The sequence below is a fragment of the Puma concolor genome, chromosome B1, assembly GCF_028749965.1.
Source record: "Puma concolor isolate L17-30 chromosome B1, mPumCon1.1.hap2, whole genome shotgun sequence".
Classification (NCBI taxonomy): Eukaryota; Metazoa; Chordata; class Mammalia; order Carnivora; family Felidae; genus Puma; species Puma concolor.
Genome location: NC_141670.1, coordinates 20,735,643 through 20,756,287, shown reverse-complemented (window position 1 = coordinate 20,756,287; position 20,645 = coordinate 20,735,643). Strand labels below are relative to the sequence as shown.

Sequence of the window (20,645 nt, the reverse complement as noted above, 5' to 3'; positions counted from 1 at the left end):
CTAGCAATAAAACGTCTACGATATGATTCCTACTTCTCATGGATGATAATCCTTTTAATATTTTGCTCTAGTGAATGGGATAAGTTAGGATCTTACGGTCAATGTAGCTTGGATTTGTATTCCTTTTTGACATTTTTAGCTGAGTGACCTTGGTGAAATTATCTAACTCCTTTGAATGTTACTGTTATTATTTGTAAAGTGAGAAACCTAATATAACCCTACTGTTTAATGCCTTTCTCTGCCCCTTGAATTCTAAGTAAAGTTATCTGCCCATCTCTTTTACTCAGTCCTTCTCCAACCTGCAAGTTCCACACTTGGTGGAAAGCCAGAGTCCTTCACAAGGTTATGTAGAAATCTTGTTTTCTCCTGATTCATCTCTGCTTCTGAACGTCTGCTTCCACCATTGTTCTTTTTGTTTCTCATCTCTTTGACCCAGGTATGAAATTCAGTACCTTCCTTGATAGTCACATAATCCTCAATTTTTTTTTTTTTTTTTTTTAAGTGGGGAAAATTTGACTTTGGTAGAGTATTCAAGATTTAGGGGGAACTAAGGTAGCAGAAATAAAATTTGAAGTAAAGCAATTGGCATCACTCTTCTTAAATGTTTTAAGCCACTGTATTCTTGGCTTTTATTGGCCATTCACCCACCTTGGCCTTCTTCTCTCCCTGCCCTTTCTTTATCTTGCTTACCACTACATTTCTATTAAAAACAAACCTTTCTCCACGTTTCATGCAGAGCACTTCTAACCTCTTTGAAACTTTAACACAAACCCAATACCCAGGTCTTTGGGAGTATTAGTTTTTTTTCTTTCTTTCTTTTTTTTTTTTTTTTTTTTTTAAAGGAGTAAAGGATTTGAGCAAACATTTATTCTATTTATTTTTGAAAGAGAGCACGAGTGGGGGAGGGGCAGAGAGAGGGAGACACAGAATCTGAAGCAGGTTCCAGGCTCTGAACTGTCAGCACAGAACCCGATGCCGGACTCAAACCTATGAACCGTAAGATCATGACCTGAACCAAAGTCAGATCCTTAACTGACTTGAGCCACCCAGGCGCCCCTAGTTTTGTTTTTTTTTTTTTCTACAAGCAGTTTTGGTTCTAGCCCTTAGTAACTTTTTCCTACCTCATTGCTCTGTTTTGTAAGACTGTGTTCAATTAGTTAATTAAAGTAGCCTGAAAGCATGCAGGCCAGGACACATGGTGCATATTTTGAAGTTTTCCTTCCCCTTCCCATCACTACAGCTACTTAACTCATGTTAATTGTAATAGGTGTCTGGCAGCTAAATCAATTTGTTTATGGTACGTGGTTGACAGTACCTCTTTCTATTTCATTAAATCAATTTTTCTGAGATCTTTTATATCACTTAACCTCATGGGATGATTTAAAAGTTAGAGTTTGTTTTTATGTGTTAAAAATATTAGTGTTCACTTGTTTTGCAGAAAATTAATTGGTAAAGCTAGGATGGCTACAGGAGGAGGTCCTTTTGAAGAAGGCATGAATGATCAGGAGATAGCAAACTGGAGCACTGAAGGTGTTGATGACCGACTTAACAATATGGTATGATAACTTCTGATCAGTTGTGTGTCGTTAACTACTAGTGTTAAAATTCAGCTTTCCCCTGCCTTAGCCAAATCAAACTCACTGAGACTCTTTGTAAGCACAGTTTTTTCTTGCTGGCCAAGACATTAAATGACCCTGGGCTATTTGTTATATTAGTTGAAGACGTTTTTGTTTATAGTTAACAGATATTAATTTATTATAAGGTTTTAAAGATGTTCTATGGAAAACCAGTTAAACAAATTAGAGGTCTATAGCTGGGTTTTAGGAAGAGACTAGAAAAAGGAACTAGAAAGTGTCAAGAATTGCTCTTTCACTACCCTATTTGCTTCTGAATTCCTTTGCTTAACACAACTTTCTTTTCGCAGACCGGTTTTCTCTCTTGTGGTTGCCCCTTCATTCAAAAGTTTCGTTTATGGCTACAATTATATACTGACTAGTTATCTTTTAGTTCCAATTTGAAATTTTTAAAGTATGATCATCCCAATTTGGATTAGATATACATCTCTTTTCCAGTCATCTGTGGCCAGGAAGGGGTATGGTAAGTAGAACAACAGGTTGGCAAGAACACCCACACATGGATTGATTGGGGTGGAGAGACAGTTCGTAGAGAAGGCAGTTGTGTTATAAATGAGGAGAATATCCCGTAAGGGTTTGCTGTAGTAAAACTAGACAGTTCTTCCAGTATGGCTAAGGTAGGAATTTATAGACCTTTTTGTTGAATGACTTAGGTTATGTTGGTATAACTAAGTAAATAAAAATGTTTTCCCATTAAAATGTGAATCATATTTGTCATTTCATGTCAGGCCTTATCATGTACTGCATTGTTGCCTGTAAAACATAACAATAGTTACGTTTATTGCTTACTATATGCTAGCCACTGTGCTAGATGTTTTATGAATGTTGTTTTTAATCATGTTTTAAAGGTGACACTATTTTAGAAATTAGGAAACCGAGACTATGGGAAGTTAAATTGCTTAGGGTCATACAGTGGAGCTTTTCTTCAGATAATGGTAATTACTTAACTATTTTTAAGTTTATTTATTCATTTTGAGAGAGGGAGAGAGCTTGCAAATGGGAGGGGCAGAAAGAGAAGGAGAGAGAGAATCCCAAGCAGGTTCTGTGCTGTTAGCATGGAGCCTGATGCGGGGCTCAAATTCACGAACCGTGAGATCATGACCTGGGGCGAAATCGTAAGTTGGATGCTTAGCTGACTGAGCCACTCAGGTGCCCCAACAATAATTACTTCAGAATCCAGGTGGATTCCAGATCTGTTTTCTCATCATACACATTGATTTTAAAGGAGGTCAGTAAAGGTATCTATAATTTATTATACTATCCAATTTATAAATAGTAGGGAACCAGTTTTTAAAAATGGTTTTGAAAGTATCCAGACTGACTAGAGTTTGGGGATTTATGTTTGTTAAAGATCTACGATAGGAAAGTAATCTCTTTTCTGAAGGACCATCTGCGAAACTTAGGCTAGATGTAATAGAAAATGCATTAGTAGAAATAAATAAGGTCTCTTAAGTCTGTATGTTTATGTGAAAAATGTTTTGTCATTTTTAACTTTAAGACTGACCCCAATTTTTTAAGCATATCAGATTACTTTCCTGGTTTGATAGAGGCCAGATTAACTTTTGCCTTTACTTTTTTAAAGGATTGGGGTGGCCAACAGAAGAAAGCAAATAGATCATCAGAAAAGAATAAGAAAAAGTTTGGTGTAGAAAGTGATAAAAGGGTAACTAATGATATTTCTCCGGAGTCATCACCAGGAGTTGGAAGGCGAAGAACAAAGACTCCACATACGTTTCCACATAGTAGATATGTGACTCAGATGTCTGTTCCAGAGCAGGCAGAACTAGAGAAACTCAAACAGCGGATAAACTTCAGTGATTTAGATCAGGTTTGTGAATTATTTTAAAAATCCAGTTATAATGATGAGAAATTTTTAGAATGAGTTAAATAGCTTAAGAGTAAGAAGTGAGCGGTTTCTTTTTTCTTAGTTTCTGTGTATATGGAAAGAAGTTTAATTAGTGGTGTTGGTATTAGGTTCTTTGGAGGGCAACAAAGACTTTATTTCTAAACTTGCTAAGGACAAGTCTTTTGTGACTTTATTACGTATACTCTGTGACTAATGTGAATAATTTCATTCTGGAACTAAATTTTGCATGTTAGTAACTGAATAAGATGGCAAAAGGGAAGATCCAATTTATCACTGCATAAGGGAATGTTGTACATTACCTCAAATTTAAAATAAAGCTGTAGCTGGTCTTATAATTACTGAAATGAAATTTGGAGCTAAAAGCAAATGGAAATGATAATGAACTCTTGACAAACATTTTATGGTCACATCTGTACTTTAGAGAAACCAACAGTTTACCAAATACACATAAAGGTACATTCAAGTCTGGGTTGATGGTGGTGGTGATCCCATATCATTTAGTCATCTATATACTCATTTTTGAACATTTGCTAGTTAGCAGGCACTGAGCTGAGTACTTTTTCAGACAGTGCTTCATCTAAACATATCTTTGTGGTGATGTTTATATTAATATTTAGTCATTGGGTCCAAAGCCCATACAAAATCTGTGAATAAGTTTGATGAGCAATGTGAGTTATAAATATGGTGTGTGGTCCTAGTACTTCATTTAGACTAATCTTGCTCATATTCATCAGTTGAATTATGTCTGAGAAAATGAGGAATAAGACAAGTTAATCAAATTTTGATATTTTAGTAAAAGAATTTTGTAGATTTGAATCTCTTCTGTGTCTTAGTACAAAAGTAGTATATTTAACTATACTTCCTGAATCAATAGCTGATGGTGAAATTGACTAAGAACATTGGAGTTTTTTGAAAAAAAATTTTATTGAAAAATTAACGTTTGTGGGGTTTGTTTTCTTTTTCATACATAGAGAAGCATTGGAAGTGATTCTCAAGGTAGAGCAACAGCTGCCAACAACAAACGTCAGCTTGGTGAAAACCGAAAGCCCTTCAACTTTTTGCCGATGCAGATTAATACTAACAAGAGTAAAGAGGCTGCTGTAAGTCCTCCAAAGAGAGAAGTGATTGGATCAGCACAATGTAAAGAGTTGTTTGCCTCCGCTTTAAGTAATGACCTTTTGCAAAACTGTCAAGTCTCTGAAGAAGATGGAAGAGGAGAGCCTGCAATGGAGAGCAGCCAGGTGGTAAAATGTTTCTTTTGCTTTGTTTTCATGAACTTCAAAGTAGAAATAGTAAGATTCAGTTTTACTGAGTTATGCACATAGGGATTTTAGTTGGGTACTTGTGTGATTCTCCTCATTAATCTTTCAGATTTATTCAATTTAGTGTAAACTTCTTTTTACCCATAATGATTGTAGAAGTGCCATATCTAGGTAAATTAGGGCTTCTGTTTATCCACCAGAGGCTGTGTTGCCAAATTTTGGTAAAGGGGAGTTTGAAACAATGTGATTAATAGATGATGGTAAGAATTTTTTTAAATGGTGATATATTTCTTTTGAAAACTACTTTCAGAAGTATTTAGAATACTGCTAAGGAAATATATAAACGTTAGAAAAAATTTACGTTAGTAATGGTTTAAAGGCATGCAGTTCTGGAAGTAAATTTTTTCAAGTAATGTAAATTAAAACAAATTTTGAAAATCTTTAATTCCCAATAATTAGAGTTGTTAGTATTGCCAGTTATGTTTTGATTAAATTCTAAATTTGATTCAGATCTTTTGCATGTATAAATTCAAATGATAAAGCTAGAAGTATCTTTGGTTATTGTATTTGAAATAAGAAATGTGTAGAATTGTTGGTGTGGAATAATTTATGGTCAGTTTTTACATACTGTTTATTTTCATGCCTTTTTGTTTATTTTATTTGTTTATTTTTTACCTCCAAATGTTTTCCCTGCAGATTGTAAGCAGGCTTGTTCAGATTCGTGATTATATTACTAAAGCTAGTTCCATGCGGGAAGATCTTGTAGAGAAAAATGAAAGATCTGCTAATGTTGAGCGCCTTACTCATCTAATAAATCACCTTAAAGAGCAAGAAAAGTCATATATGAAATTTCTCCAAAAAATCCTTGTAAGTTTTGTACCTTTTAAATAACGTATTGAGTTATTTTTGTGGTATGTTAGTGTACATATGCTGATGGCATTCTGACTCTACCCCAGAGGAGTTAATATGTTTTCAAAAAATCATGCCATCCGTTATAACATTTTATTGCCCTTTTTAATAGTTGTATGATTTATACCACTAAAATATTTCAGGCTAGAGAAAATGAGGAGGAGGATGTTCGGACTATAGATTCAGCTGTGGGATCTGGTTCTGTAGCTGAGAGCACATCGCTAAACATAGATGTGCAGTCTGAGGCTTCAGATACCACGGTAAGCGGCTTTTTGGTAATTAAAAGTGCTGGAAATGAAGATTTAAGCTTTTCCCCCATTTTTCAAGATGATATTTTTCATAGGCATTCCTTAATGAAAAGTATATTTCAGGGAAGAAACTCTCAAGTTGTTAATGCTGTATATATTCTTTTTAAACCTGGAAATATAAAAGTTTTTCTTACTAAGATTAAATGTTTTAATGGATGATTTGAAAATCTAGTAATTTCTGATCGGCTTGCAGAAACATGGTTTTTCTGTAGGTTTCATTAAGCACAGCTTTACTCACTTTAAGATGCATTGGGAAAGTTAAAATTCATCGTGGAAAAAGGAGCTGGAAGTACAAAGTACCATTACAAAGTATATTATCTGTTGGAAAAGTCTCCAAGTTCTTTTGCCATTGAGGACTCATTTGAAGGCTACTGGGATTTTTCATTCCTAGGATAGTTTTTGAACTGTAGTAAAACTAGATGACTGAAACACTGAAATGAAATGGGATACAGTAGCATTTACATTATGATTTATTCTTGTAACTCTGCAAAATGAAATTTATCAGGATACTGGTTTTTGAAAAAATAATCAGGAATTTACAGAACTTGGAGGAAAACTTTGTAAAATGAACTTAGTTTGTAGAAGGTAGTGGGCTTTGGAACCTGCTTTTAAGCATTTTAATTTTAACAGGCAGACCTATCACCATGCATTAGTAAATTTGAAAACCTATTACAAGTAAAGCTTTTCTTATGAAAGGATAACCATGTGTGTCTATCTTTTGTTTCTGAGATATGTTCCAAAATACCATTCAGCATGAGGAATTTGAGGGTTTGTTTCCTGTTAGTATCACCTGCATAATTTCTTACTGCCTCCTTTCTCTTCCCTGCCCTTCCTAATTTGAAAAATTTGAATTTTTTTCCCTACAGTATTTTCACCAGGAGATACTCAGGGGGCTTGATCCAAACAGTTGTTGAAAATAGATTGTGTTGTGGGAAAATAGTTTTTCTGTTTACAGAGGTGCTGGGAATGATTTTTTCCTCACATTTCATTTCAGCAGAAATGGAAGAGTTGGGGAATGTGGGTAAAGGAATTCTCTTGGGGAGGAGTAGGCGATGGTATAATTGATTATTCTAATTTGTATATGCATATGTAATGTTCACTGTGATGAGAATTCTTTCATAAACATAAAATGACATTATGAAAGTTGCTTAATAACAGCAGAATAAATGTTAAAATGTGCTTTAGTTGTTGTATAGTTGGGAAATTGCCTAGGATATGATATTCACTTGATTACAGTAAGCATTAGTCTAGTCTGCAGAAATTTAGAAGTCTAAGTTTATGCCACTTGGGGGAGGGTGGGTTGATTTTTAAAGAGATGGACTGGTAAATTTTTTGTATTTATTGACAAGGCTGGCTTGTATGTTAAACAGGAGTTTGTGTTAAGAAATTAATATGCTACACTATTTAATAAAGGAGGCATCTTTTAGTCTGAGAATTCGGCCGTGCATTGAGGACAAACTAGGGAATTCAGCTTCACAAGAACAGGTTTCAGACGTTACCACAAGTCCAAAAGGGAAAGGTGACAGACCTCCTCAGAATGACAGGGAACTGAGGCCTGATAGGAAATATAGCCGAAAACGTGGATTTCCCTCAAAGGTATATTTCACAATGTTAATTTGGGAAGTCTCTAAATGAGCACCTCTTTTGTTCACATTTCCTCTTCCTTATTTGCTTTTCTCTTGTTGCTATTACTCTTAAATATGTAAGTTCTTAACATGGCTAATTATACTGTAATTTGCTTTGATAAAGTGTTGTCCCTTAGTGTTTTTATTCTTTTCTGTTTTCTTCTACTCCTCTGCATGGATTATATGTGGCAGCTGTATTTAATTTGCGTTAACAAAGGACTTGAAACTTAATCCATTTTCTTTTTCTTTTTTTTTTTTTTTTTTTTTTTTTTTTTTTTTTTTTTTTTTTTTTTTTTTGCCTTTGAGAACTCAGGATAGAACATTCCTAAACCTTAACCATTAGTTGCTGTTTCTGGTATTTGTATTCGTGATGAACATAGTGCTTTTAAGTTTTAATTCTTGTAATCATTAAAGAAAAAGAAAATGGAGTAGGCTATTACTTTTCTTTCTAAGAATGAAGTATTTTTATAGTGCTTTTTTTTATTTGGTTTATATTTTTCTTGTTGGAAACCTCTTCCATTCCTTTTTTTTTTTTTTTAAGAAAAATACTTCATAGTTTGAAAAAGCAAAAAAAGTTGAATTACTATGTTTTGCTGTTTTTTTCCGCCAATGTTTGCTCTAAATGTTCTTTTAATTTTCCATGATTTGCAAAAAGGTGCTCAGGAAAGGTTTAAGAAAACAACTGCTTGTGTAGTTCCATGTAAAACAACTTTCAATAAAAGAGCATTTATAAAATCTTGTTTCCATTTGGCAAGAGTAAAATACTATTTTAGTAATTATGTATAGATTAGACTAGTTTCTTACGTTTTATTAGTAGCTTATATTAACTAGGATTGGTCTTTGTTTTGTTATGCACATTTTCTTTTTCTGGTTGTTTAAAATGACAAAACTTGTATTTTGGCAGTTGATTTTGTTTTTTATATTTTTTCCTGGCTCCCACAATAATCTGAGGATTTAGTTTGAAATCAGCTGGGATGATCTTTAACTATAAAATGTTAAGCAGAAGGTGCCCCAATATAACAATAAATTAAGTAGCTGATTATTTTTTTTAAGATTTTATTTAATTTTTATTTTTCTTAGCAAGTGCACATGCGTGGGGGAGAGGGGCAGAGCGAGTGAGCGCGAGAGAGAGAGAGAGAGAGAAAGAGAGAGAGAGAATCTTAAGCAGGCTCCACGCTCAGCATGGAGCTCAGTGTGGGGCTTGATCCCATGACCTTGGGATCATGGCCCTGGACACTCAACCAACTGAGCCGCCCAGGTGCCCCAGTAGTTGATTAGTTTTAAAACTAATACCTTTGGAGAAGAGAATGTATGAGACATAATAAATGTTATTTGGAACTTAATCCTTTCTTAAGTCTTCTGAGTAGTGACAAAACTTAGGAATTGATAGTTGTTACAGCATGCTATCTGCCAGTTTTTCTTTTTTTCCTGAAGTAGAAAATACTTAATTTCAAAATCCGTTTTTCTGGTTTTTAGTTCCTTTGAATAATGTCATTATATGTGAATATTATTCTCTATTGAACTGTCGGAGTTTATTCCAATTTGATTCTCTTTAATCTTTTGATACTTAGGGCCTTCCTACGGCAGTTCTATCAGTACTCTGTTCGTAATATTTCATTAGAAAAAAACCCTAATTCTCACCAACTGACTTGGTTTCTCCTCTGCTGTGCAGAATTGTGTTCTCCCCACCTCACCTTCATTTCCTACTTAACATTCTTACAAGATGTCATATTCTTTTAAAAGAGTAGGAAAAAGTGGAGTTCTTAACTGAAATTCAGAGCTTAAAGCATCATTGTAAGTTGCAGTGGGATAGGAAATGGTTGATATTCTCCAGCTGCTTACAAGGACAGTATCCATTTTATGGAATATTTTACAGATATGATGACACTTTGCATAATTTTTATTTTATTTCATTTTTTATTTATTTTTTTATTTATTTTTGGGACAGAGAGAGACAGAGCATGAATGGGGGAGGGGCAGAGAGAGAGGGAGACACAGAATCGGAAACAGGGTCCAGGCTCCGAGCCATCAGCCCAGAGCCTGCTGCGGGGCTCGAACTCCCGGACCGCGAGATCGTAACCTGGCTGAAGTCGGACGCTTAACCGACTGCGCCACCCAGGCGCCCCAAACTTTGCATAATTTTTAAAAAGAAGCCTTCTGTAAGACCCATGTCTCACTATTTGCCCATACTTCTCTTTGCTGCGTACTATCAGCTTTTAGAGACTTTATAAGCTTTTAAAAATACTATCTACTTCTTTTCTGCTATTGTTTTCATCATTTCTAGGTATATTTCATGTAGGCTAACTTTGTCTCCCAAACCAGACTATGCTTCCTCTGACCACTGTGCCTTAGACTTTTGTATTTAAAACTATCTAAACACATAATTTGGGGGCAGACAGTATGGGGTGGAAAACGCTATCCTAGAACTTAGGAACCTGACTTGCCCTAACTGTGATAATGGATAAACCACAGTTTTATCTTCTCTGGGCTTTCACATGAGAAAACTTGGAGACATATTATCTGAAGTACTTTTCAGCTATAAAAATATATTCGGACCCATGAATTATTAGAGGAACTTCAGTTGACTAGAGGAAAGAAAGAATTTTCTGAAATTGAACTGTTACCTGTAGGCAACTTTGGAATTCATGCCTAAGTTATTTTTTTTTATCTGTAAACTAAAAATGTACTTGTTGAAGGTGACTCAAAAAGTTTAAGTAAAAATATGTTTAAGAACATGTTTGGCATGTTCTAATCCCTAGGTGTTTTTATTTCCATTTTCTTATCTTCCCTTTCTTTATTGTTTGACCGTGGTTCCTACCTGCTTCCTTCAGCTTAGATTTCCCGAGTATTAGTTTGAATATTATTTATATGGATGCAGAACTTATTAAACAGTATTAAAACTCTACTAATTTCAAAACTTGTTGGGAAATCATTTTGGATTAGTGAAGAATCTGAAGGTAATTGTGTTTACTTTCATAAATAGTTCAGGATTCTTTATAATTTTAGTATCAGAGTTTTGCAAATAAATCTGACTAACAAGGATTAAAGTTCTTTTAAAAAGTTTTCTTTTTAAAGGGGAAAAACCCAGAATGTTAGTTATTTAGTAAACTCTTTAGATAGCTTTAAGGTTACCTTGAGGGGTGAATAGTTTAGATATATTAGTTTAGATACTTTAGTAGTATTTTTGAGGGATGAAAGGATCACAAATTGAAATAAGCCAGAACTAAGATGAATTTTGACAGGAATGAATCTAAAAGGCGAAAGATTTATATGATCTGAAGAGAAACCAGAGTATATGACAGGAATGAATGTAAATGTTAGTAGCGTAACTCCACTTGTATAGGTCGGGAGAGAACTAAATAAACAGTTCATGTAAAAAGGAAATTCAGGACAACAGAAAATCTTTAAGTACTGATTTGTCCAAGAGAGGTTATTTCTTTTCCATGTTCATGAAGTCTGGTCACTGAATACAGGATAGAGACAGCACTCACTGTCCTGGCTTCTCTGATACGTACGTCAAATATTCCAACCATAGTCTTTTTACTTCCTTATTTGATTCTATTTTCTTCAGAGTATTTAATTCATACCCATGTTCTTATTTATTCACTTACTAGTTTTATTGCTTGCCAAGTCACGGTGTAAAAGTTATTCATAATACTGATGAGTTCTACCCGGGGAGGTAGAGAAGGGAGTTTTGCATAGTTATTGATAAGGGATGTCACTCAGAAGGGAATCTCTCTGGAGCCATCTGTGTTTCTGTAATTTATACAGGAATCACATAGAGAAAGCAGATCAGTGCATTTTTACTTTCAAATGAAATTATTGAACTTTATTTTCCTTAATAACTTTGGTAGTGGGGGGGGGGATTATTCATTTAAAATCTACATAACTCCAACCAAAATTTGGTAGCAGTGCAAGTTTAAAAGTGACTAAATGTTTTTAATAGAAATAGTCTATGTAAATATTAGGTAAAATCATTAAACTTTTAAAATACAAGATTTTTAAAAAGACAGATCAATAATGAAAAATACCAATATGGTATATATACATTTCATATGTAATTTGGCCTTTTTTTTTTTCCAAGTTGTATTTAAATTGGTCTCTTTGCTTAATTGACTTTCAGTTTTTCTTATTGGGTTACATTTCAGTGGTTTTAAGATTAATGTTTAAAAATTTTGTGATTTCTTATAAGTGGCACCTGTTTAATCTTGTTCCTCTACTTTTAGGCAAAATGGTAGCATTTGGGGGGAATTTCAAAGTATTTAATGTTCTCAGACTCTGCTAAATGAGCATATGTTAAAAGAAAACATAATGATATCTTTGATACAAAATATAAAGTATTCTGTCTTATTTTTATGCTTATAAAATGAGATGCAAGTAAATTAAATCCTTTCACGTCCGATTATCAAATAAAAAATGTGTTTCTAAAATTTCTGTCCTCAGTTAGAAAATAGTGGGTTTGTTTTTGTTTTATTAGTGTTTTTTTTAAATTTTTTTTTTTTTTCAACGTTTATTTATTTTTGGGACAGAGAGAGACAGAGCATGAACGGGGGAGGGGCAGAGAGAGAGGGAGACACAGAATCGGAAACAGGCTCCAGGCTCTGACCCATCAGCCCAGAGCCCGACGCGGGGCTCGAACTCACGGACCGCAAGATCGTGACCTGGCTGAAGTCGGACGCTTAACCGACTGCGCCACCCAGGCGCCCCTATTAGTGTTTTTTAACGTCACTTCCAGAAGTGAGGCAGAATGTTTTTTAGCCAGATCTTCTGCAGGGATATTTTTTTTAGGGCATTAATTAACCTGGTATGATCTGTTTGTTCTTCCTTTTCTGTAAGGCTCGGATCTCGTTTGTGTGTGTGTGTGTGTGTGTGTGTGTGTTTAGCTCTTTGTAACTTTTTTTGTACGCCTTTTTCTCCCCCTTGGTTAATTCCTCTTCATGCTAAGCCATTGATTATGCTCTTTTACCGTGAAATTACCTAACTACCTAACTCTTAATACGGCAGGCTCTCTCTGTGTCATCATTTTTTTCTTAAATCTTTTTCTCCAAGTCTACTAAAACTGTATCGAGGGTTGTGTGTTTAATACTAATTTATCATCTACGTATGTACTTTGCCATTAGTAGTTGAAACAGGAACATGAATTTTAATAATCAGATACAAGTATTGTTGATCTTATTTTCCAGGCCAGAGATCCTCAGCAGGAACCTATGGAAGAGATAGAAAATTTGAAGAAACAGCATGACTTATTAAAAAGGATGTTACAGCAGCAGGAGCAGCTGCGAGCCCTGCAGGGACGACAGGCTGCTCTTCTCGCTCTGCAGCACAAAGCCGAGCAAGCTATCGCTGTGATGGACGATTCTGGTATGCTGCAGGCTAGCATGTTGATAAAAGCAAGGCTCGGTTGGGGCGCCTGGGTGGCGCAGTCGGTTAAGTGTCCGACTTCAGCCAGGTCACGATCTCGCGGTCCGTGAGTTCGAGCCCCGCGTCAGGCTCTGGGCTGATGGCTCAGAGCCTGGAGCCTGTTTCCGATTCTGTGTCTCCCTCTCTCTCTGCCCCTCCCCCGTTCATGCTCTGTCTCTCTCTGTCCTAAAAATAAATAAACGTTGAAAAAAAGCAAGGCTCGGTTAATAATGGTCTTGCAAGGTGGATGCTGGTTATTAGATAACCAGATCTTGATTGTTGACTAGAAACCTACATACGAGGCTTACCCTGTCCTGTGCTTTCTCTGGTTATGCAGAAAAGGCTGCAGGGACAGCTCCTGGCCGTCATACTGTACCAGGCCCACAGCCAGCCTGCTCTCCTTTTCATCAGAGAGCACCCTCAAGAGGTAAAAGGGACAGGCTGCAGTTCTGTTTTTGTACCTCACACTAATAGGGCTCTTGATGGGTTGTTTTTTTTTCCACCTGTTGTACTTTATTCACCTGGGATTGCCATACTTTTCTTGTCTCCCTAGGAAAGGTCAAAACCCTAAAAGTGAGGCAGTGAATAAATCTGAACGGCTTCTTTAGCTTCTGATGTTAGCAGTAGCTCTGTTATTTCAGTTAGATACCCAGTGGTGTGCACTAGTTCCTTTTTACTGAATTTATATCTTGTATAGTCTTCCTGAGACTCAGAAATGTTTTTTTCATTTTCCCTTCTGTCACAGCCATGTATCTATCATTTAGGTGGAAAGTGTGTTGAATTCTTCAGTGTGGAGTCTAATTTTATAGTTTGTTTCATCATCTTCAAACCTCTTGAGTTTCTCATTATGTTGAAAACCACTTGTTACCTGTTAAAACTCAGTAAAACTAAGGGATATTTTCTAGTCTGTCATCCCAGTCTAATAATTTATTTCCTGTGGGCTCTTCTATGTTAGGTCTTCACTGAGGTCATCCTGTTATTACTCATTTTATGCTGCTATCCATACCTAGCCCACTGGCTGAGCCCTCTGATCACTGTTATACATAATTTAATTTTGCGTTTTCATAAGGAACATCATGACTCGCAAGTAACTTTACTCCTTTGTAATAATTACATAATTGTGTATCATATATGTAGTGTAGTATATCATAATTAATATGCATTTTGAACCCATTTTTCTCTTGTAAAGTTCAGAGTATCATTAGCTTTTACATTCATATTTTAGGAAATAGATAATTTAGAATAAAACAATATTTAAACGATGACTAATACCAGGTAAAGGCTAATGACTAATGTTCTAAATAGTTTAAATATTTTTCAAGTTTTAGATTTCAGAGACTTGCCTGTGATACTTATGTTATTTCACATAGTTACATTCACATCATCTCATTTAATTATCATGAAATTGTGTGTTAGTCACCAGAGCATTTATTTCTTAGGCTCATGTTGTAGAGAAGCGGCTCTAACAGAGTTTGTGACTTGCTTACACTTACATGGAATATTAGTAAAATCAGATCTCTTGAATTGTAAGTCAGGGGTCTTTTTCTGAATATATGAACTTATTTCTTTTTCTTTAAAGTGTACTATGAGGCAGGCACCAGGAGTAGAATGAACAGGAGTTTAAGAGTAAACTTTTTTTACATACTATTTCAAAAATAATTTTAGTAATTTTTAAACATTGCTTCTTATATGAAAAACCGGAATGGTAATATTTAATCTTCTGGTATGTAAGCAAGTCAAAGTAATTGTTATGGGAAAGAATTGTTCTTTACTGAACTAGCGGGTATGTGTTAGTTAAGTGTGTGTTAGTTACCTATACTGTAATTTCATTGTTTTCAAAATAGAGTTTGCACTAGATACTTGGGATTCTATTTAACCCTGAAATTCTAATTTCTCATTGAGAAAGCTAGTATTTTCCTTTAGAACAGAAACAGTTTATAGCCAGTGTCTCTTTTAGAGCTAGAGAGGATGAGCATGGAGTGGTTGGTAGTAGAACAGTGACTGTTATCGAAATTATCATCTGAATACTGCCTCAGGAATATTGCCATAGGAAGGTAAGAACCATGGTCTTGCAGTTAGTTGTGTCCTAAGCAACAGCTTCAGTAAATTACCTGTTCTGTCGCACGGGTCAGCAAGCTATGGCCAGCTGGATTTGACCCACTCTATAAAATAAAGTTTCATGGAATATATCTGTGTCTATTTATGTATTTATTGTCTGTGGTTGTTTTTTCCCTGCAGTGGCAGAATTGCGTAGTTGAGACAAAAACTATATTTCCACAAAGCCTAACATATGTACCATCTGAATCTTTATGAAATGTTTGCCAGCCCTGTATTAGATCATTGATTCTGTCTGGGGAGGTAGGGATTGAGACCTGACTGTATTAGCTGTGCTTTTTCAGATTAACCACTTTCCCTGCCAGTCCCCCAACCCAATCTGATTGGCCTGTCCTCTCCCTACTCCTTTGAGTCACTATTCTTAATTGGGATGTAGCAGTGTTTCTCTTTGAATGATGGAGTGGAAAAAGATGAACCACTATACTGGAGTTTTCTGGGTCCTTTTGTTTTCAGGTTAGATGGAAATTTTTATTAAAATGATTGGTTGGGAGATAAATCTGAGAGTTAACTAGTTGTAAATTAGGTTAGATTTTTTTTTTTTAATTCCTGTTTTTCTCTCAGAATTTATTTTTAGCTTCTCAAATTGAAATTTTAAATTAAATTAAAATTTAACTTATTTGCTTTAGTGAATAGTTGTTAATTTTCTTTCCAGTTGTAACAGAAACAGCAGGTAGCCTATCTGGAGTTAGTATCACATCTGAACTAAACGAGGAATTGAATGACTTGATTCAGCGTTTTCATAATCAGCTTCGTGATTCTCAGGTAACTTAATTTTTTTAGTATAGTTGAGTTTAAAATTACATTAATTAAACTAGTGGTTCCCAAATTTCACTGAGCGTAAATTCACCTGTTATGATTATTAAAAAAAAAAACAAACAAAAAAGTAGTTTTCTAGTCATTGGGTTCCCCTCACCTCCAAAAGTGTGTATGACTCATTCATTTGAGGTGGGCTTTCCCACCATGTGATTCTACTGCTGGTAGTCTGGGGGCTATACTGTGAGAAACACTAAATTAGAGGAAAACCTGCCTTGAATGTAGTGATAAGTGAAATTTTCTCCCTCTGTGCTACTAGATAATATGTTCTTTTTTCCTCTCAAATATTCTAATGGTCATAACCTCTAAAACTTAAGTTATATCTGAATCTGTGCCTTTATGATACTTTACTAACAATTTTGAAGAAAGTTCCTAAGTTTAATTTCAGAGTTATTGTTATAATTTAATGACTTGTAAATAATGATATAAATACACCATTTCAGTTTATGGGCCTTGAGTAAGAAAGGGTGAATTAATACCTCTTCACTGGAATTGAGTATGAAGACGAAGTGTCTTCTATCGGCTGACCTGATGACAATAAATGAATATGGTCTGCTACTTTCAAGAATGATTGAGCAGTCAATTTTTCTGGTGACCCTGCAGTGCCCCATCTTAGATTCTTCATGTGTTCACAAGGAGATATATAGAAGAGTGTTCATGGCAACAATTTGTTAATAGCAAAAAACTAGAAACAATTTAAATGTCCATAAACATGAAAATGGATTAATAAACTATAATATATGCATAGAGTTAAATCCTATAACCAGTTACAGTAAATGAGCCAGAGTTAATAAATGAAAAATGCGAGTTTAAGAAGGGTACCACTTGGCTGAGGTGTAAAAGTGCATAAAGGATGTATATTTTCTGTAGGTGTAATAAAATGTAAACATATGTGAGGATGGTAGAAACGTAATTCGAGATTGTGTTTATATCTGGAGAGAGTAATGAGATTGGGGGTTGGTATGTCTAGAGCTTTAGCTATATCTGTAATCTTATATTTCTCTTTAAAAAATTGATGCAAATGTAGCAGAAGTTAAAATTTAAGCTTAATGGTGGTTTATTCATTTTATGATTTCCCAAGCCTTAGTGGAAAGAAGTGGTAGGAAAAACTGATAGGTTCAGAAATTAAAGTTCATGATGGTGATTCTAAAAAGATGGCAAGAGAGAAAATGAGATTTTTGAAAGTTCGTATAACGTATGACATTTCTAGCCTTAATTTAGTTATGTGTGTCCATAAAACCATATATATGTTACAGTGGCACATCGGGAAAATAGTATGGAAAGGCATATACTTACCCACCAGCACAATCTCGGCAAATATTTATCACTTTTTAGAAAGAATGTTTATGCTTTTTTAAAATGAGAATGAAACCTTTAATTGCTTTGGTCTTCTTCTTTTTTTTATTTTTAAATAAGCCTCCAACTGTTCCAGACAATAGAAGACAGGCAGAAAGTCTTTCATTAACTAGGGAGGTTTCCCAGAGCAGGAATCCATCTGTTTCAGAACACTTACCTGATGAGAAAGTACAGCTTTTTAGCAAAATGAGAGTATTACAGGAAAAGAAACAAAAAATGGACAAACTGCTTGGAGAACTTCATACACTTCGAGATCAGCATCTGAACAACTCATCATGTAAGTAAATCTGGTTCAGCAAGGATAGGTGGAAGACCCATGAGTGTATGTGCTGGCATCTGATAGTTATTTAGTAAATACCTGGTGAACGAATGTACTCATAGTTCCTCAAGAAAATGACAGTATTTGAGGGGAGATAGGACTTGCATGGGGAAAGTTTTTAAGATGCAAGGCAATCTGTGATGATAACCAGATAGATGGTCGATGTGTTCTATAATTCTGTAAAGGGAAAGAATAAAGTTGGGCTTTGAAAAATTGGTAGGATTTTGATTTGGGGGAAACAAAAAGAGAAGGTAAACTATTAGATACTTGGACATATACTGGATTTTTTAGCATATTCACATTTTTCTTTGAAGGAACACTAATCCAAATTAGTACTTTGATTTAAAAACTACGAAACAGATTTAGAAAGTATACCAAAAAAATGAGACACAAAAAACTTATGTAGTACGTAGGGTTTAGTGCAGAAAACGTATAACTTACAGGCTATATAACCTATAAAAACTTGGTAACTTTTTTGAAATATATAAATAGTCATCTTAGGTGGATATAGTAGGAAGAGCATAGTTGAACTAGTTATACTATGGGAACCACTTTTCTGCTCCACAGATGTCTTACTCAGCCGCTCTCAAATAGTCCTCAGTTGCTGTCTTGACACCTTCTCAAGCCTGGTCCCTTTCTCTTACCTAAAAACAGTCAGTAATAGGAGCTCTAGCAAGAGAAACTGATTATTAGTAGGATCAACACCAGCTGGTCATCATTCAGCATTCCTGCTGCTCTCTTACTAAAGACAGGGATAGAAGAAACATCTCTGGAGTCCCTGTTCCTTATTTTTTACCCATCTCCTATTTGTCTGCTGCCCCCCCCCCCCCCCCCCCCCGCCACATGCCAAAACTTAGTATTTCTGCCTGAAACATCCTCCTTTCTTTTCCCTAACCTCTGCCGGTCTCTCCTCTTCCAGAGTATAATCTAATCCCAATGCTTATCCTTCCTATACAGATGAACACAACAAAGAAAAATTTAAACTTTGAAAGTTGTACTCAAGGCCTTGTAGTCAGTTTTATATACATAAAAAAAGTAGCACTCTGCCTACTGATGACTCTTAAAAAGTGATTTTTTTTCACACTGGGAAACTGTGAAAGCAGCAGCAAAAGATAGAACAGTTAAGGAATAGAGCGAAGAGACTGCTGGAAACCAGCTGTAGCAGTTGATAATGTGAGCAACAAATAATGATGGTCATCCCTGTGAGAAAGATAAATGACAATAGTTTTGAAGTGATGGAGATAGAAGAGTGCAAAGATTCTTAATATTCATTCATTGCCCTTAAAGGCATAAGGTATCTTTGGTCCAGGTGGACAGAAAAGTAATTAACATATAGTTCAAGGACTATAGAAGGTTAGCCATCATCTAATTAGAAAATTTTATTGCTGGTCTGTATTTCATGGTATGAAGGTACTACAGTCACTTTAACCTAGAATCAGGTTTATCAGGAGAGTATACTGGTTACTTTTTAAAGTGGAATATCCTAATTCTTGTCGATTTCCACCTTGTCTTTCCTTACTGTTTTCTTGCTGTTTTAAGTTTGTGGTGTTTGGTTAGGAACATGTTAATGAACAAGTGGCCTGGCTGCTCTGTCCTGAAGTTCCTAAAATTGAAATCTGCAGAATTTAAGATGTTAATGATTTTTTACTTTTTATTTTCATATGTAAGCCAACTGTTACTTGATGCCGTATTTGTTTATTTATGGTAGCTGATCCTTTGTTTGTTTGTTAGTTGTGCCTTCCTCAGCTTCTCCACAGAGAAGTGTGGATCAGAGAAGCACAGCTGTGGCTCCCTCTGCCCCCACCGGCTTAGCACCAGTCAGTGGAGAAGCCAGTAGCCTCACGTCATCTGTTCCTTATCCTGTTGCTTCTCTAGCTGCTCAGAATGAGAGTGAAAATGAAGGACATCTGAATCCAACCGAAAAACTCCAGTAAAACATTTTTACAAACATTGTTTACATAGATTAGAATTGAATAATGGAGATAAATTATGGGTTTTTTTCTTGGATTGTTGAAAATTCTAGAAAAACTGAATTTATTTATTATGATAAATAAGAATTGTTAAGAGGTGGTAGAAACTGTGTGTGTGATACTGCATTCTTTGAGTTGTCCAAGAGAAATGTGACATTGTAATACAGATAATTTTTGTGAGCTAATGCATTCCCATTTTCCACCTAAAGGATTAGAAATAGCTGGTATTACATTAAAATGTTTTAATATTCAAATGATTCTAAATTCAGAGTTCAGGCTCCAGAATCAGAAAGCCTTGAAATTGTACCTCACAAGGAAGGCTGTGTGACCATGGACAAATAACTTATACTCATTAAGCCTCTGTTTCTTCATCTGAAAAATAGGGATAATAATATACCTATTCATAAAGGTATTTTACACATTAAAAAACATTGGCCTAGTTTCTGGCACTTAATGGAAACTCTACAAATTTAATAATTTGGGTAAACCTATTATACACTGTATAGATCTCTATATGTTTCAAATCAGGAGCCTTCTATAAATGCTTCGTAATGCCTACATCACTGATTTGCCTGAGAAGTAGTATTTGAATTGAATACTTACTACTTCACTATTGATTAAGAAACCAAATCTGCTTCAAGTGAACACTTGAAATTTTTTTTTTTTAATGTTTGTTTATTTTTGAGACAGAGACAAACAGCATGAGTCGGGGAGGGGCAAAGAGAGAGGGAGACACAGAATCTGAAGCAGGCTCTAGGCTCTGAGCTGTCAGCACAGAGCCTGACATGGGGCTCGAACCCACCAACTGTGAAATCATGACCTGAGCCGAAGTTGGATGCTTAACCGACTGAGCCACCCAGATGCCCCATTGAAAGTTTTTGTTTTAAAGCTTTTGTCCCTAACATGACATTAGAAAATAGAGTGGTGAGATATTGAGTAAGAAAGGTATCCTTGAAATTAAGTTCATTACTTTATAGTCACGCCCCCTGGATGTTTGACTAGGGCTAAATTTTGTTTGTATTGGCTGCTTGTATATGAGAATACTGTATGCTTTGTTTTGCTGAAAT

At 35.3% G+C, this 20,645-nt stretch overlaps 1 protein-coding gene across 25 annotated transcripts in view; it reads left to right on the top strand.

Moving 5' to 3' along the window:
- PCM1 (pericentriolar material 1) overlaps positions 1-20,645 on the top strand; it is an 84,586-nt gene that overhangs the window by 11,883 nt on the left and 52,058 nt on the right. For 13 of the 25 annotated variants that reach the window (XR_015249636.1, XR_015249634.1, XR_015249635.1 and 10 more), the window contains 11 exons: positions 1,439-1,556; positions 3,217-3,462; positions 4,473-4,742; positions 5,460-5,630; positions 5,816-5,932; positions 7,394-7,576; positions 12,789-12,966; positions 13,343-13,432; positions 15,773-15,882; positions 17,350-17,566; positions 19,340-19,538. Coding sequence is in view for 6 of the 25 variants with exons in the window: in XM_086702843.1 (XP_086558969.1) it covers positions 1,461-1,556; positions 3,217-3,462; positions 4,473-4,742; positions 5,460-5,630; positions 5,816-5,932; positions 7,394-7,576; positions 12,789-12,966; positions 13,343-13,432; positions 15,773-15,882; positions 17,350-17,566; positions 19,340-19,538 (1,877 nt within the window). In the remaining 19 variants the exon portion in view is untranslated. Of the gene's footprint in view, positions 1-1,438; positions 1,557-3,216; positions 3,463-4,472; positions 4,743-5,459; positions 5,631-5,815; positions 5,933-7,393; positions 7,577-12,788; positions 12,967-13,342; positions 13,433-15,772; positions 15,883-17,349; positions 17,567-19,339; positions 19,543-20,645 lie in introns of those variants that run through there. The other 12 variants (XR_015249647.1, XR_015249646.1, XM_086702846.1 and 9 more) reach the window with 7 other exon arrangements.